The 15,244-nt window shown below is 37.8% G+C and overlaps 1 protein-coding gene across 3 annotated transcripts in view; it reads left to right on the top strand.

The window, feature by feature from the left end:
* Positions 1–15,244, top strand: part of NUP153 (nucleoporin 153) — a 44,611-nt gene that overhangs the window by 24,989 nt on the left and 4,378 nt on the right. Inside the window, exons 9-19 of one of the 3 annotated variants that reach the window (XM_033512070.1) lie at positions 910–1,056; positions 1,794–1,846; positions 4,659–4,797; positions 6,434–6,568; positions 6,937–7,029; positions 7,249–7,339; positions 7,648–7,767; positions 9,401–10,015; positions 11,907–12,101; positions 12,647–13,489; positions 14,060–14,419. In XM_033512070.1, the coding sequence (XP_033367961.1) occupies positions 910–1,056; positions 1,794–1,846; positions 4,659–4,797; positions 6,434–6,568; positions 6,937–7,029; positions 7,249–7,339; positions 7,648–7,767; positions 9,401–10,015; positions 11,907–12,101; positions 12,647–13,489; positions 14,060–14,419 (2,791 nt within the window). Of the gene's footprint in view, positions 1–909; positions 1,057–1,793; positions 1,847–4,658; positions 4,798–6,430; positions 6,569–6,936; positions 7,030–7,248; positions 7,340–7,647; positions 7,768–9,400; positions 10,016–11,906; positions 12,102–12,646; positions 13,490–14,059; positions 14,420–15,244 lie in introns of all 3 variants that reach the window. The other 2 variants (XM_033512069.1, XM_015617223.3) reach the window with 2 other exon arrangements.

Genomic DNA, 15,244 nt, shown 5'->3' with positions numbered 1-15,244 from the left:
GCCAGATCTTCATCATTGAGATCGTGGGACTGAGTGCACCCTCAGCAAGTTTGCAGGTGACACCAAACTGAGCGATGCAGTTGACACATCTGAGGGATGCCATCCTGAAGGACAAGCTCTAGAAGAAGTGGGCCCATGTGAAGGTCATGCAGTTCTGCACCTGGGTTGGGGCACTACCATCTGTTGATAATTATTTAAATAGTAGTTACATCTTAAGTTTCATTCTTCTTATCACCAAGGCTACAGATGATTTAATATATCATGGGGCCTTTTGGAGTCTTCCTTCTTTCTCTGTTCAGTTTAGCCAGTTTTGCAGAATGCACAGTGCTTTCTGTTTAATTATTAGCCCTTGTCTGTAAAAAAGCTTTGACAAGAAAAGTCAGACCAGTACTTTTAAGAGCATCAAATGTAAATCTAAAACATTGGAACATGCATTAATTAGACTTCTTCAAAAATATTTCACAATTTTTTTTTAAAGTGTAACTTGAAGAAAATATAGGAAAAAAAAGAAACCCAGAACCTGGTATAACACTGTTTAACAATTTCAATATTAAATTAATGGATTAAGTCAGTAAAAAATTATAAAATCACAATGAGGGCAGAGAGGAAAGGATGGGAGCATATTATTGTAACATGAGTTATTTTGCTTATTTTGTCTGTGAAGTAACTGCCAAATTTTGACACAGGATTCAGTCAGACTTGGACTTTTCCTGTAGCTTTTTGGATTTTACAACCAATTTTCTGATGATTTCCTTCTGCAAGCTAAAATGTTTTCAGCACTTTCACATAGCTTTCACTGGGTGCTAAGACTGGTGGGAGGTTTATAGTTCTGTAACTTTTATCATCAGTAAATGATGTGGAAAGTTGGGTGGGTGCAAGGATAAATTGATTGCTGCTTCCCTTTCAAAGATGGATTCGCAACATCCACCTGTGCAGAAACTTGTGACACCAAAGCCAATCTCCCTGACAGGGAGTCGGATTACGTATTTTAAACCATCTCTGAAATCAGCTACTAATTCCAGAAAAATTCACCAAAGGGTAGATACAGACCATCAAGTAAGTAAATTTTCATGTCCTAATTTGCCTGCTTTTTGCGAAATTGGAATGTGTCTAACCAGTCTAGTAAGCATCTTTCTTGCAAGAACACCAATAATGTACTTGAGGTAAGCATTAAGAAAAGACAGTGGGAACCATTGTGAAAGAGGTACTGAGAGGTTTTATGAATATAATTTTATCTTTGGCACACTAAATAGTTGGTGCTTAGTTTCAGAATGTGGTGGTATGCTGTTGGGGCAGAGTCTATGCAGTGAAAGAATATTAAAATACAGAAACATGGGTTTCCTTTACATATGCTGCTGTTCAGAAAGCTGATGGAGCATGCTGATGTTGTGTATAAAATATTTCAGGTGAACTGTGGGGTCCAAGCGAGATTTCTAGCAATTACCAATTCAGATCACTTTTTTAATTACCCATTCTGGTCGCTTCGGTGTAGATGGAGTCCCTGATAAACTTTCCTTAAAACAGTACTGGTATCTCTTTAAAAAAAACCAAAACAAACCAACACCCATGGTTCCAGTGTCATTCTGAATGGAAAAATGATCAAGTATTAAATATATGGGCTGAAGAGTAAGTGGATAATCAGTTAGAGAACAAGCCTAAGCAGATGAGATATATTTAGTGGTATAAATAAAAAAAAACAGGGCAACACAGAATGTGTTTGGTTGTCTTCTCTTTGTGTTTTGTTTATCAATATGTTCAGATAAATCTTGAAATAAATAAAACTTATTTTTCAGGACATGATAGACAAGAGTTTTCCTGCAGAAAAGCCTGTAAAATCATCTGAAAGGTATGACAAATCTATTAATTTAAAACACTTGAAAGAAGAAAGCCCCTTACTTTGTCAGTACAGTCTGCACACTTGCTTCCTTTTGGAAGGGCAGGAAGAGTTCTCAGTAGAAGAGAATAGAGAAAGTGAAAAAAATGTATGAGAGAGTTTAACTATTTGTACATCTTGGTATTCATTAGGGGAGCAGCTGTTAGTTTCAGGTAATTAAATGATTGCTTGGAGTTTGAAGGCTTTGTCACACAGGAGTTTCTTTCTGAAAAATTCTTTATAATGCGAAATGTCTTGGAGTTCAGGAGTAAATTTAATTTTTAGAGTATTGTTGTCGTTGGTCTGTTTGTTCATTTATTTATTTATTTATACAAAAAGCTAGAGGAAGATTGTTTACTAATGTTCCTTACATGATCAAGGCACTTGTCTGCTCTTGTGAGTTTGCATGAAGAAAAGAAGCCCTTCAAAGTCATCTGAAGACACATACCAGCTTGTCTCTGAAAAAAAAAAAAAAAAAAATCCAGGAGAGTTAATAATTGTATTTCTTCTTGAGAAGATTGTCTTGCATTATGCTGCTTGCTTGGCATAGAATGACTTGAGATAATATTGATGGCTCTCCCTTCTGGGGAACTAATCTTTTGGGAAATGCTTGAATTAAGGCACTGTGTGCTCAGAAGATAGCCTTTTCTTGAGGATTCAAACGTTTCAAAGAACAGTATTAGGGAATCTGCTAATGTGTTGGCTCTGTGTTCATCTTCCAAGCAATTCTTATGTTGCCTTGGGCATTCTTTGGCTTGCAAAAAAAGCCAGAACCAACCCTTTGTTTTACAGTCTAATAGTTTGACTTTACAGGAACCATCTTTGGTTTTGGCAGAGATGCAAACAGATGTTATGTTTTAATTGTGGGTTTTCAAACTGTTCTAAGTTTTCTTTGGTATAATTCCTTTCTCCTTGTGGAAGGGAGATCCAGGAAACTGATACTGGTTTTCATTTGTTTCACAAGTTTTACTGCTGGTCCTTTTATTTTAATTCTTCTATAAAGACAGTCTGTCAATTGTCAAATTATGGAGTAGGAATACACAGCTAATAAGGGCCAGAGTCTCTCCATGCAACTAACCTTCAGTAATTTGGTACATCTCTGTTCAGTCTAACAAAGGCTGTTTAGTTTTTAAACCAGCATCAGAATTGTAGATTGGACTGACTTGCTTGAAGACAGAACTGTCGTTGCCCCTTAGAAGCTGACAGGTGTTAACAGAAAATAGTAATATGGGCAATCATAGGCATGCTATAATTGTCTGAATAAAGATTTATTTTGACATGAGATTTTATTTCATAATTCAAGTTGATTGTCACTTTGGATTAGGGAAGGGTTTGAGCATATGGCTTTAAGGATCTGGCTTCCTCTCAGTGGTTACAGTGCTTAGCAGATGTTTGCAACTATCTGAGAGGTTTAGAACAGTTCTTAGTCCTCTAGAAACTCGACCTGATATCTTCCAGTGTCATCCACGTAAGGGATGACTGACTGGCAGTGGGATAAGCTTGATGTTTTAATTTTTTTCAGGGATACTGCATTGTAATGCCATACTGCTTTTTGCTGTTAATGTTCCTTAGTTCACTTCTGTTTTGGGATGTGGCATGGCTTTGGTTTGGTTTGTTGTTGTTGGGGAGGGTTTTTCTATGTGTGTGAGGCAGGGGGGTGTTTGTTTGTTTTGAGGTTTTTCTTATGTTTTTTTCTTTTTCTTTCCCCTTCTCATTTGGATTAGGGAGTATTTCTGGTTTGGATCTAGGCTTTTGTAATGAACAGAGAAATGCCTTTGTATGCCTTACAAAAGGGATCTGTATTCATGTCTGAAAAGACTTTTGGAATGTTGGCACACCCAAACACCTCTGCTGCTTCTGCTGATGGCCTCAGGAAAGCCAGAGCTGCTTATGAAGCTTCTGTAATATTTTCTTGCCACATAAGTTCAAGCCTCTCAATTCCATAAGAACTGTTGGCAGCATTTCCTGTGTGCACATGCACACACACATGCCCGCCCCCTGCCCATATATTTTTAGTTATTCTTCTATATCCCTTCAGAGATACATGCTCATCACAGAATCAGAGAACTGGCAGTCAAAATTTCCACTGTCTGGACTATTAAAAGCAAGCATTAGAAAATAACAATCTAAATCAGTTCTTCTATTCCAGGTCTTCTGGTTAGTCATCATTCCTTTATGGATGTTGTGACTGATGTTTTTTATGTATGTTATTATCACTGCTGCTCTTACTCAGCTTTTGCTGCTTAGAACACCAGCTATTTACCAGCTTTCAGGAACTTGTGGGATGTTTTTTTTCTGATTCTAATTAGCAGGCACCAGTTCTAGGATGAATAGTGGCTATAATAGCTTGGAACAATTATTTGATAAATATCGCACTATATTAGGAACAGCGAAGAAGTACAATATGACTCTCTTAGCTGCATTGTCCAAGAGAGCAAAGTTTATTTAATCTTCTTTTATACACATGTTCAAGAAGATCTGAGAAGTAAAACTCTCATTGGTCATTAAAGCAACACATCACCATCATTGGTTAAGTGGAACACCACCCCTTGTGGTGGAAGGAACAACACCTGCAGATTGTTGTCCTTTACCAAGAATTGTTTGGATTCTTTCTCATGCTTTCTCAGGCCAGACTGAGAAGCCTGTGTGACTTGGTTTCACACAGGCTCAGTTCCCTCCTTAGTTTTTGCATTTAGCATCTATAGATAAATGTGTGGGTTTTTCTCCTTCATTTTGCTTTCTTTTTAATCCCCTTCCTCAACCTATGTATTTTATTCTGTGCCAGCAATTTGAGCTACCCCAAACTTGATACTCCCGCATCCAACGGTCTGTCTTCAGGAGGAAGGATGGGTAGTGTCTGCGGCAAGATGAGAAGGGAAAGGGAGCGATACTGTGCATCAAGACCTGGACAAAAACAACAACTGGTAAGGGTCTTTCAGGTTAATTGATAGCATTGTGATTAATGAAATAAGTAGCTTCATTGCCTCATAGTAATTTACAATAATGCCATTTCAGTTTTCTGGGTGTTCTGCTGTGGGTTTCAGAACAGGCTCCAGTTCAGTTTTCTGTATAAATGCCCTTAACTTTGGTTTTATATTTTTAAATTCTTCCATTGTATCATCTTGGATATTCTTCACATGATAAAGTTTCTTTTTCTATTGTTGAATGAATAAATTTGGTAGAGGTTTGTAGAGTTTTTAGAAAGGAATGAAGTGCCAAGTATAAAAGAAAAAGTTTTTTTATTTTGTTATTTTATATGTAAGTCATGTAGAAAGGTATGGGCTAAAAGCCTGAAGCAGAAGACAGTGTTTTGCATGTTTGCTAATGATCATTCACAATTTTTGGCACTTACTCAAACTCACTGTGAAGGGGTTTTTTTCTTGTTTCAATGGGAAAACTCCCTTAATGCAATGATAGACATTACTATCCCAAGGATTGTCTTCTCACCTGAGTGTTACATAAGCTGCCTAATACTGGATCTTAAATCTAAAGAGGTTGACTTGGTCTTCTTGCTGATGCAAAATAAAGAAGTAGTAAATACTGGAGAATGTTTCTGTAACAGAAATGATTTTTCACCAATATCAAGGTGTGATAGACTCTTCAGATGAGATCTCTGAAATAAGTAGTCTGTGGAGTACATTAAATGTCTGTAGCAGCAATGTGCATCTCTGCTTAGTCACTTCTGAGTAGATGTTGGTACCCCTGTCCAAAATGTGAAAAGGTTGGCAATTCCCATTTTAACCCTAGCAAGTCTAACCTTAGTAATCAAAGGGTTTGAAAGACAAGGGTAAGAGCAGAAGTTTCTAAGATACACTGATTTCTGAATTTTTAATTTGCATCCTGACACATGATACTGACTAAATTTACCAGAATAGGATCCTCTGGTAAGTTTATCAGGGTTTAATTTTTGACTTTCTGTGCTTTGGTTTGATTTGGGAGTTTTGGTACTCAATGGAACACACATCCTTCTTCAAATATGATTTTTTTCCAAGTTCAAGTGACTTCAGAGACTTTGTCAGCTGTCCTACCTAATTTTGCAAGAGGAATACTTTTATACTTGCCATGAGGTTGTTCTCTTAATTAAAAAGATTAGGGAATCATAGAATCCTAGAATGGTTATGTCTTTCTAGATCTTTATTAAAAAAAGGACAAAACCAAAAATCTTTTATTTGTGCCCCTCTCTTCTGCTCAAGTAACGATTTTGAGCTTACTTCCAGTATTCTTACTGGATAGGTAAAAATTTCCATGTAGTATTGCATGGACAGAGGCATGCCATAAATAAAAATGATATGGCAGATTAAATTGGGAGGTTAGGATTCCTTTTGAAAACTTGCTTTGTCTATAGGTCTCTCTGTTACATTTAACTTTGTTAAGAAACTAATGGGGGGACAGGGTAGGAAGGTCGTTGGTCTCGTTAAAAAGAAAAAATAAAATTTACAACTTTTAAAGAAACAGAGAGACTAAAATTTAAAACTTTTCTAAAGAAATTGAAAAATTAGATTTTGCAGCTTCTTTAAAGAAAAAATTAAACTAACAAAAATCAAAATTTGCACCTAGGAGATGGAGCAGGAAGAGCTACCTGAGGTTCCCCTGCCCATCAGTACTGCATCGCTGCCAACGTTCAGCTTCAGTTTCCCCGCCAGTAGTGCTGTGTCCTCATCACCCAGCATTGTTTCAAAAGCAGTGATGAACAAGGTAAATCTTTACTCTATATTGGGAATGCTTTTTTAGCGTCAGTATACATCCTCCTTGCTGAATGTTAGCTTTCTCTGGGGTGCCCATGAAATTAACTAACCTGAGTTTTTAACCTGTTAAATTAAACAGGGTTGTATTCAGGTTGGGGGGTGGAGAGGAAGACATATTTTGATATGGCTTCTGTCCATCTTATACACTCACTGGCAAGCTTTTTCTTATAACTCTTAGCTGTGGATCAGAAATATAAAACATCAGATTTCCCAGCTTCACTGCAGAATGTCTGTTAGGTAGTGAATTCAGGTAGCTGCTGTTGTTTCACTTGGATGCTTTTGTTTTAGATACAAACCTTAATTCTTTTGAAAATACAGGTACAACCAGCAAGTAATGTTGGCAGTCCTACATTTGTATTTTCATCTCCAATTGTGAAATCTACCGAGGTGGAAGTGCTACCTCCATTATCTGTAAGTAAAATAAATCCCAACATTTTCTCAAGGCTTTATTAGAATATTGTAGAACAATATAGCAAAATTTGCCCTGGTAAGAGGGAAAAAATCTGTAGTTTTCTGACTTGTAATTTTTCACCCAGCAACGAGTTTGAAGACTGTATTTCAGATTATTATTTGTGTGTGAAACTTGATTAAAATTTCTTAGAATCTAAGAAAACCCTCTCTTTTTCACAGCAGATTAAGTTTACATTTAGTGTTCCTGTCGTAAAGTCATCAGAGCTTTCTGGATCCACTGATACACCAGTGACATCCATCCTTAGTCCAGGTAACAAAAATGTTAGCATTTCAACATTTCAACTCAACAAGTGCTAGTTCTCTCTCTCTCTCTCTCTCTTAGTATGTTAAATAGTTAATCTGTCATTTCTAAGCTTTTTACAAATTCCAGGCAAAGTGTGTTTTCAGTGACAGGTCTGCTTTTAATCACATTTTAACTGTAATTTGTTGTAAATAAGGTCAAATTTTGAAGATTCTTATTTAGGAAGAGTGAAACATGGAAATTCTTGTTTCTAGAAAATGTGAATATATTTTAAGTGGATTTCTTTGTAAAAGGTGTGTTTTGTTTTATTTTTAAAGGTAGCGCCACTGTAAACAGCACCAGCAATAAGAAGGAAGAGGAAGAAGAATATGACGGGTTCTGCAAACCTGCTAAATTCTTAAAGCAAGGAAGTGTGTTAGACATTCTAAAAAGCCCTGGTGAGATGATGAACTCCTTTAAAAAATATTTTTGCAGAGAATACACTTACATATAGCTGCATTGATTTTTAAAAAGCCCAGCACAACAGCAAAAAAAAAAAAACAACCCAAAAAAAACCAACCCAGACAATTTGTCACAGTTAAGTCAATGTCAGCAGTAAATAGAGACTTAAATGCTACATCTGTTAGGCTTGATGCCCCCTTCTGTTATAAGGGGCTTTCATTGCTGAAGGGAAAACTGGAGCTTCAAACCAGATGCATTGCTTCTCCTTATCATGTTAGGTTGTAATTCAAGCAAGTATAAAAACAATTAGTCAAAGAATCAATTTCAGTATTTGTTGAAATAAATACAACGTATGTAATTGGAAAGGAAATGTTTGTGAAATGCTTCACAAACATTCCTCTCCCACCTTCACCATCTCCAGAAATTAAGAATGGTAAAGATAATTTCATTCCTAAAGGTGTTTCAGAAGCTGCATATCTTTTGGCCTTAAATGTTGACAGTTCAGATGTAAATTTTAAGTAGCAGTGGGCTGTCTCACTTTAAAAGAAAAAAAATTTTCACATCATTGAGATTGTTTTCAACTGTTGAGTAAAGACTGTGTGTGTAGATGATGTTTTTAGTTTTAGGAAAAAGGACTTAATTGAACTTGATCTTTCCCATAAGCCTTGCAATACAGCAGGACTTTTTATTCCGAAATCCATGTACAACTTAAGAAGGCAGTGCATATTTATATTGCAAAGAGCTAAGTGACAGAACATACGTTGTGTGTTTTGTTTAAGGAAGACCTGTGGGTGAAGTGACATTAGTTTTCTTTATCAGTTTAACAGAGTTGGATTCTAAATCCACACTGTTGGAAGATTTCACTTCTAGTATAAAAAAACAACCCCAAAGCAACAATAACATAACTGTAAAAAGAGAAACTTTATTTTAGCTTTACAGTTAAAATGTGCTGATATTTAAGATGTGTTGCTGTAGCATTTTTGTTAGTGTTTCCATATTGGTGGTTCTTGTCTTCTGAAAGGTTTGTGCCTTTAAATAACGGGTTGGCTTGTGCCCAGTGCATTTTGAGCAAAGATTATATATAAAAAAGAAGTGTGTTTGTCTTAATTTTCATTGCTTAGTTATTACTCAGTATTTGTGGGGGAATATTGTGTGGATTGCGGCTCCAAGTACCAACTGCTGTACAGCTACTAAGTAAATGTGAGTCATCTACTATGGCAGAAATAGCTTTAGAAATTTGATTCGATTGGGCATGGTGTCTTAAAATGAAATTGGATTATTTCCAGTCTGTGACAGATCATCAGCGTTCAGTACTATTTGTTTATACTTCTGTCTACCAGTGTAGTGGCAGATACAAATGAGACTTGTATTTAAGACTTTCTTGGAAGTGAAGAGTTAAATCAAGCTTTAAATAAGTGTTCTGTTGTGTCCCAGCTCAGCATATGAAATTTCATCCCTTTAGATAAGATTTCCATGGACTTCCTCTTGCACTTAGTTGTAATGTATAGTTGCAACCATTGACACTTGGTTTAAATGTGTAATGTCTACTATTATAAGTAACTTCCATGCAGCCAGGGTACAGCTTACTTCATCACTAAGACCTCTCCTTTTTTCTTTTTTTTAAACTAGGCTTTATGTCTGGCAAATCACCCTCTTGTTCATCTGCACAGCCTGTTACGAGCACAGTGGTCTATACAAGGCCTGCAATAAGTAATTTTTCTGCAGGTAAAAACACCTCTAAACAAGCATCCTCGTTCTGGCAGTCTGACACACATGACCCGTGTCTGCAGAACAAAACCACAGACGGCAACTGTGTAACATGTGAAGCTGCTAAAGTGTCCACTGTTGAGAGTACAAAGCAGACTGTCAGTGTGAGTCCGTGTGTCTCCTCCAAGACAGCAGTCCCTACAGCAGGGACACTGGGCTTTGAAGACAAATTTAAACCGGCACCCAACACTTGGGATTGTGATACCTGTCTGGTCCAGAACAAACCTGAAGCTACAAAATGTATAGCATGTGACACACCAAAGCCTGGAACAGGAGTGATGCCTGCTCTGACAATGCCGATGGTCACGGACAACTCGGTGACAGTGACATCCACCACCAGCAGCACGGGCACAACAGTCACTCTGGGGTTTGGAGACAAATTTAAACAGCCAAAAGGCTCTTGGAACTGTTCAGTGTGCCTTGTACAAAATAAGGCAGAAGACAGCAAATGTGTAGCTTGTCAGTCTGAGAAACCAGGTTTGTCCTTCTCGGTTGTTTCAATCTTAGTCTATGTGCATTTTTCAGAGAATAAAATGTGTTGCATATAAAAAATATTTTGAGCAGCATGGCTGTAGGCCAGACAGGATGGATTAGTGGCTCTCTGCAGGAATGGTTATAGGCACTTTGGAGGTCTCAGCCCAGATTCCAGCCTGTCACATGAGTTGAACCGATTGTGAAATGTATTAGTGCAGAGCTGAACTGAAGCAAATAAGCTGTGCTTTACTGCTAGTGAGGAAAGATGACTTGAATGGATGTCTTAATTAACATAAAACCAATTGACTGATTTTTATTGGGGAAAAATGCAAACTCCTTGCAAGGACCTAAAAACTACTGGATTTGTTGGGGTTTTGTTTTCCTCTTTCAAAACACAGGTAGAAGCAGTCTTTGCACAACATGGCTTAAAATGTCTCCAGTCAGCATTTATGTGGAATTGAGCAGAGGTATGAAGCCAGATTCCAAGTCATTGTAGTCTTTGGCTAGTTGTCTTGTGCTGAAACATAACCATATGTTCAGCTATGCCTATGGTAGCTTTTCAGAATATGGATAACTTTGTTTGGGAAGGTCAGGGTTCTTACAGATCTTGGGGAGATGGGCGCCTTCTTCAGTTCATTTCTGGGTTGTTTTCCATTATATGTCATTGGAACTGATGTTGAGACAATTAATTTTTCTAAGCACAAATAGTTATTTTAGTGTTAACTTGTATTGGCTCTTAACATAATTTAATGTCAAAAACACATTTGCAAATGCATCCTGGAGGAAAAAAAAATAGTTGTCAAATGGATTGCACTGTTATAATCACTGTGTACTAAGAGTGGAATTTCTTCAGATAAGATAATGTATTTTAGAGGAAGCTTATTCTCATAGACTTCCAGCTTCAGCTGGTCAGCTGGCACTTTTGTCCAAGACTCTGGCCATTGCAAGGAGGAATTTTGGAAATGAGGATTTTCCATGACCACCATTGTGCAGAGAATTGTAAAGTTACATTGTGTTTGTCAAGGAGATGAGTGAAGCAAACAAAATGGGAGGATGTAAATTTGCTGGATGTGCTGTGGAAAAGAAGACCCATTCCTGTCTAGGAAATGTTACTGCTTTGAATTTGAGAAATTATCTTGCGTCCTTCTCTTGCATGCCACCCTCATTGGTTCACTGTAGGTGAAGAGTGCAGTTGTGTGATGCTTTTGTGCCTTCGGGATGTCCTCTTCACTCCTGACACTTGTGGAGCTGAAGTTTGCTCTTGGGGTGCAGCATCAAGTGCCATATCTTCCTTTACAGAGGAGAAAAGTCAGAGAGCCAGTGCTGGATTTCACACCTCAGCAGCAGTAGGTTTTTCTGCTGCTCTTAAAGGCAGTGTAGTTTTTGTGGTGAGCACAGAGTTGTGGGTTTGGACGCTTCCAGTTTCTTTTTTTCTTTGTCACTATATAATTTTGGATGTGTCCTGTCCTTGTGACTTGGCTGATGAATCATCCTAGTAAATTCTCAGCCTTGCATCATTTCACAGTGATCATTAACTTGAGTGATGCTAACTTGGACTACCAGTAATTGGTGTCACCAGGAATTCTTTTATTAGTTTGAATTCAATACAGTACCTGTAATTTACATCTGAAATTGGCTGTGTTGCTGTATTTTATGAACTGCAGTTGCTGTTTAAATGGCACTGGTTCAGTTTGTGCTTGAATTCATATATAGATTATAAAGAAGAATCCAGGTGTTGCTATTGTTTACATTCTCACATTGTATTTGACTCAAATCAACTTGTAGTTTGATGGTTTTTACTGTTACACCTGTGTGCTTTGCAATTTGTGAGCATTTCTTAAAAGCTTGGTGTATGATTTAAGCATGATGATTAACTGTCTTGCTTCTTTCTCAGGGAGTTCAGTGCCTGTGACCAGTAGCAGTGTTTCTGCATTTTCTGCTTCTTCTGGAGGTTTTCTGGATTTAGACAAATTCAAGAAGCCTGAAGGAAGTTGGGAATGTGAGGTCTGCTTGGTCCAAAACAACGCAGAAGCCACAAAATGCATAGCCTGTCAAAATGCGAAGCCAGGCACCAAAGCAGAGCTCAAAGGTAATACTTGCTGAGAAGAACAAGGATGTGCATTCTTCAACTTTTTTCTTTTTCTTTTTTTAAAGTAATTATTTTTTTAAAATAATTTGAGTATGGCAAAACTGTCCATTTGTTAGGAATTAGGAATATTCCATTCTATTCCATTAGGAATATTGCTTAAATAAGAGTGTGTGCATATGTTTTCAAAACCATTCTCCAGAAAAGGATTGGATTTTTTAGAGGAAAGCTTGTGTCAGTGACGTAGTTATTTGTTTCAAGCCTTTATGTGTTGTTCATTTGGAATTTAGACTAAAACTGTGTTCTTTCAAAGAGCTCAGCAGTGTACTTTTACAAGCCAGGTGCTGCATAGAAGAGCACCATTGCAAAAAGATACGTGTATAGAGGAAGTGTGGAGTTTCCTTACTTGTCTGTGTGTGTAGGGAGTGTTTTGTTGAACAGTTTTGACTCTGGAAAAGCTCGAGACTTAGAATCCCAGCCATGTAGCTAAAGCCTGCGTGTGTTTACATCATGTATTGCAAACTTGACATTGTTGCTTATTTTTGCAGGTTTTGGTACTGCTACTGTGTCTACAAATGCTGCAGCGCCATCATTCACATTTGGTGTCCCGTCATCATCCTCTGAATCTTCTCAAACATTAGGTAGCACAGGAAATTTTAAATTTGGAGAACAGAGTAGCTTTAAGTTCGGCATTGCATCCGAATCTGCATCGTCCAGCACTGTGACTGGAGGATTTAAGTTTCCTGCTGCTTCAGGGAACTTCAAATTTGGAGTTTCTTCCTCAGACTCTAAATCAGAAGACAGCAAAAAAGAAAGTAAAAGTAACAGTTTTACTTTTGGACTTCCATCTACAAGCAGTCAGGCTCCTACAACATTTCAGTTTGGAACAACGAGTCTGGGACAGCAGGAAAAGAAAGAGGAACCAGTTTTGGGAGGTTTTGGTTTTGCTACAAGTTCTACTTCTTCCATAGCTACTAATGAGACTAAAACTGGAGTCGGTGGCTTCACTTTTGGAACTATGGCAGAAAAGGATGCAGCATCACCTGCTTTGCCATTTAAGAAGTCAGATGAGAAAAAGGATGAAACTGTTTCAACGAAGGGAGGCTTCTCTTTCAGCAGCGTGGAGTCTGCCCCTGCCTCGCAGTTTGTTTTGGGAAGGACAGAAGAGAAGCAGGACTCTGTCACTTCTGCTGGTCCATTAGCATTTGGAAAGAAAGCTGACAATGAAGAGTTAAAGGCACAGCCTATCTTTTCATCTGGGACAGCTGAGCATACCAAAGAGGAGAGCACAGCAAAACCTGTATTCAATTTTAGTTTTGGTAAACCATCGGAAAAGGAAAGTGAGCAGGCAAAGGCACCTTTTGCATTTGGGGCACCAACCAGTACTTGCGGTAAACAGAACATCTTTTGCCTTCACTTCTTGGTTCATGTCTATCAAATAATACCTCTGAGGCCGTATTGGACAACATCTATGGGATTTCTATACTACCTGCAGCCTGTCTTTAGTTCTAGTTGTTGATGTGTAGACAATATGTGGCAATTTATTTGTAGATTTCAGTGAGTTTTAACATGTTTAGACAGAAGAAATTGCCACACCCTAAATAACCTGTATCACTGCTTGTGTAAGCACAGAATTTGTACCGTCTCAGTAGTAGCAGCTCAGCTGGTGATAAAATCTGTAATATGGTGCAGAATATAGGCCTCATACTACTGTTATTTTTTGTGGTGAAAGGGAAAGAGAGAGGGAGTATCTTATTTCCATCTACTTGCAGCTCTGCTGGTTTCTCTGCTGCTGCAAAGGTAGAAAAATCACTTCATTTTGTATAGTTTCGTATTCCTTTAATTTGTTGTTAGTCTGCATGGGAGGATTAAAGTTTTCTGTGAGGGTTGCTGTGTGAAAAGTTCTCGGTGGTTAAACTCTGTTTGTGTGACTCAGTAGTAACTGTGTTTCTTCTTTTCAGATCAAGGAGCATCCTTCAGCTTCTTGAGCTCCAGTTCCTCCAGCACAGTGGTACCCACCACTTCAGCCAACAGCAGTAGTGTGTTTGGCAGCACCCTCTCTTCCTCAAACCCTCAGCCAGTTCCCACTCCCTTTGTGTTTGGACAACCCAGCAACACTGTGACCAGCTCTGTTTTTGGCAATCCAGCGGAATCTGCAACATCTCAGTCATTCGGCTTCTCTCAAGAAAACAAACCAGCAACCACATCTTCCAGCGCTGGCTCAACTCTGACTCCGTTTCTCTTTGCTTCAGGAGAGAGCAGTACCAATGCAGCAAATTCAGGATTTACTTTTGGAGCCACAACTACATCAGGTTCAACAGGTATGTTTTAAATTGCTGTTCTTCTCATTATCTCATTTTTACCATTATGTAGTGGACTAAGGAGGTACTGTTTCATGAATATGTTACTTGGGAAAACATGCATGCTAAATGTGTGGAAGTAGAGAAAAATACTGAGGATTTTGTATTCAGCAATGTTAATTTGGGCTAGTTCTTCAGTGTGGTAAATACAGTTTAGGAATGAACTGACACCAGAGCTGTTTTATGCAAAGGACAAACCTTTACTGAATTTCAATTTGTACAAGAGTTTTTCACCATGAGAATGATAATTTATTTCTTCAGTCACTGTTAGTGCAGTGTTTACAGTTAAAAGTCAACAAATTACACGTTTTTGCTCCTACACCTAGAACTCTGAATTCCTGGAAATACTGTCAAGTTTTGCCAAAGTCCTTCCCTCACAAGTATATGTAAATGGAATACCTCAACATGCAATTAATGCTGCTTAAGGGTTGGTTTCTACTAAGGAACATGGCCAATGCATGTTAATTTTCTAGGAAAAAAATTTAAGAGAAGACAGCAATAAGAAATACAGAGTTTCTTCATGTTTTATGTTTGTTACTCCACTGCCAGAATTGCATGAACAAATGCATGACTCAAGACTAAATCCACCAAATTATCTGTATTCCTATGAGCCATGCAGGATATTGAAAATAAAATGGAATCAATAAGGGATATGCATTTAATCTAGTTTGATCCTGGTGACTTAACTTTGTCATTCACAAAAGTTTAATTTGCACACTTTTTTGTGTATCAGAAACAGAGAAAACAGTACTAAATTACTAACAACCAATCAATTTAAAGTGCTTG

The sequence above is a fragment of the Parus major genome, chromosome 2 (genome assembly GCF_001522545.3).
Source record: "Parus major isolate Abel chromosome 2, Parus_major1.1, whole genome shotgun sequence".
Lineage (NCBI taxonomy): Eukaryota > Metazoa > Chordata > Aves > Passeriformes > Paridae > Parus > Parus major.
This window is presented reverse-complemented; position numbering and strand designations above follow the sequence as displayed.